The sequence below is a fragment of the Buceros rhinoceros genome, unplaced genomic scaffold, assembly GCF_000710305.1.
Source record: "Buceros rhinoceros silvestris isolate BGI_N320 unplaced genomic scaffold, ASM71030v1 scaffold34989, whole genome shotgun sequence".
Taxonomy (NCBI): domain Eukaryota; kingdom Metazoa; phylum Chordata; class Aves; order Bucerotiformes; family Bucerotidae; genus Buceros; species Buceros rhinoceros.
In genome coordinates this window covers 1,809-4,054 of record NW_010430369.1, presented here as the reverse complement: position 1 = coordinate 4,054, position 2,246 = coordinate 1,809, and the positions used below count along the sequence as shown (strand labels likewise).

General features: G+C 34.2%; 1 protein-coding gene across 1 annotated transcript in view; it reads right to left on the bottom strand.

The window, feature by feature from the left end:
* Positions 1-1,986, bottom strand: part of CDC7 (cell division cycle 7) — a 14,029-nt gene extending 12,043 nt beyond the window's left edge. The window contains exon 1 of the mRNA XM_010143017.1: positions 1,888-1,986. Coding sequence (XP_010141319.1) covers positions 1,888-1,986 — 99 coding nt within the window. The remainder of the gene's footprint in view (positions 1-1,887) is intronic.
* Positions 1,987-2,246: the final 260 nt, after the last annotated feature.

The window sequence follows — 2,246 nt, the reverse complement described above, 5'->3', positions numbered from 1 at the left end:
GTAGTGACTATGACTAATTTCTGTAAACGGGGGTGAAGAACCATTTATTATAAAAATCTAATCACAAGCTTGTATTTGGAAAGTCAAAGGGAAGAAAAAAGTGTGTATACATTTTTCATCCTAAAATTATCTAATAAATAGATGAATTGTATTATATAAATTAAAATATACTATGTTTTACCAGGACATCCAGTTATAAGCAATAGGAATTATTTTCAAAATATCACTAATATGCTAGAAACTAAGTATGGATTAGCATGAATATCTAACCTTCTATGTTAGCTCACTTTTTATTCCTTTCTTTCTCTTAAAATCCCAACAAATTAGCTGGTAATTCAAATTATAGTTAACTTTCTATTGTAATACCTTTTTATTTTAAAAAATGTATAAAATCCAACATACTAAAAATACTTTTAAGAACTGCAGCCTGCTGCCTCTCTTATTAACCATTTACTATTTTTCCCCCCCTTTAAGTTGTTCCTTTCGATTCTCCAAGTTATTTTAAGTCATTTTGGGGTGGATATTTCAGGAATTAAAAAAAACCAAACAAACCCACCTTTGTGCTACACAGCAAAACACTGATTTAAAATATCACTGATCAAGTAAAAGGTCAATCAGTTCTGCTAGGAAACATACTTAAAAACTTCAAAAGTATCCTAGGAAAAAAATGACCAGGCTTGTCTGAACAGTCAAGATGTACAGGATCCTGTTTCTAATAATCTCCAGAAGAAAAGGCTAAGGAAAACTGGTCAACTGTACAGTTATTCGGGTTATTCCCCAATTTTACAGAGCCAAATTAAGTTAAACACCTTGTAAAGTAGGAAATTGAAGGTTTGAGGATCGCTTCATTTTCCTGTCAATATACTAAAAATTTCTGTTAAAAATAACGCTAAAAATTCCAGAAGCTACTACATCACATCTTTCACCTGATAGCATTCATATTGTCCACATGCTCACAACTTTATTACGAAATTCATCTATTGTTGTAATTCTTATTGTTTTGTCACTAAAAAAATAATTGTTGATAAAAAGCTTTATCATTTAAGAAGTGATATTTCTAGTTAGTTTGTACAGTAACTTCAACTTTTTACACAAATGCTCGTGTATTACAGAACAAATGTAAGACATTCGGGAAAGTTTTTTGAAATTTTCAGAAAATACGGGAAGGGGAAAGGTTGGTATTTGTACTGCATTCCATTTTCTCAGGAATGCTCAAAGATGTTAAGGGATGAAACCATGTAACAGAACTATAAAAAACATCACAACGTTATCGCATCTCTCAAAGACACAGGCTTTTCCCCTCCTGTTGTTGGGTTCTGAAACATCCTACACAAGCTTCATCCCAAGAGGTCAGTAGCCACAGGACAGAGCTAGAAAATTGTTTTCAGCAGTGATCTAGTTCTAAGAGGCTCTATTAGAACAACATTATTTACAACTAGTTTGCTGTCTAACATGTTTGTACTTCAGCTTTTCTGGTAAGAGCAAGAACAGTGTTTTTATGCCCATAGACACATCTAAAGATATGTAAATAAAAGGCTGGCGATTATAGGCTAAAAGGCAAAATATTATTTTTCTGTACTTGTCTGGTCAGAGAATTTTATTCTCAAGGACTGCCTTTTTTGAATTCTGGTATTTTCCTATAATAATATATTCTGTAAGAAAGAAATAGCAGGGCTAGCGAATTGTGACAAACTACCGCTGATCAAGTTTTTAAACGCACAAAAACCAGGAAGAAACTTAAAAGCCACCTCAAATGTTTTCATTTCATTAATTTTTTAAAAAACAGTATCATCTACAGACAGGCTTCTAACTGATGCTAAAACTTTCAGAAGGAATCAAAAAACATGTCAGCAACAAAACATAATATTAGTGATCCCTATTTTAGCACATACCTGAAAGCTTGCTGTTCTGCTCTTGCTTCCCACGGAAGTCTTCAGCCTGATGAGGGTGCTGTTCATCACAGGGAGACTTCAACACCGTCTCCATCACAAAATAAACCTGAAGTAAAAAATCCAAGACTTTGAGGACCACTTCTGGACACGTGGGGGAGCAAGCATATCTGGTAAGACAGTTCCTGGCCCTGCATTCAGTTCTGAGATGAGATTTAGAGAGTCTGAGGAGTTCATTTGTGCTACCTAAAACAACAAAGAGTCACCCATCATCCCAGGAAAAAAACTAAACCAATAAACCCTCTCTGCCTTTAGTAAGAGGAAAAAAGGGGAAAGGGAAGGAAGACTGCAGGATAA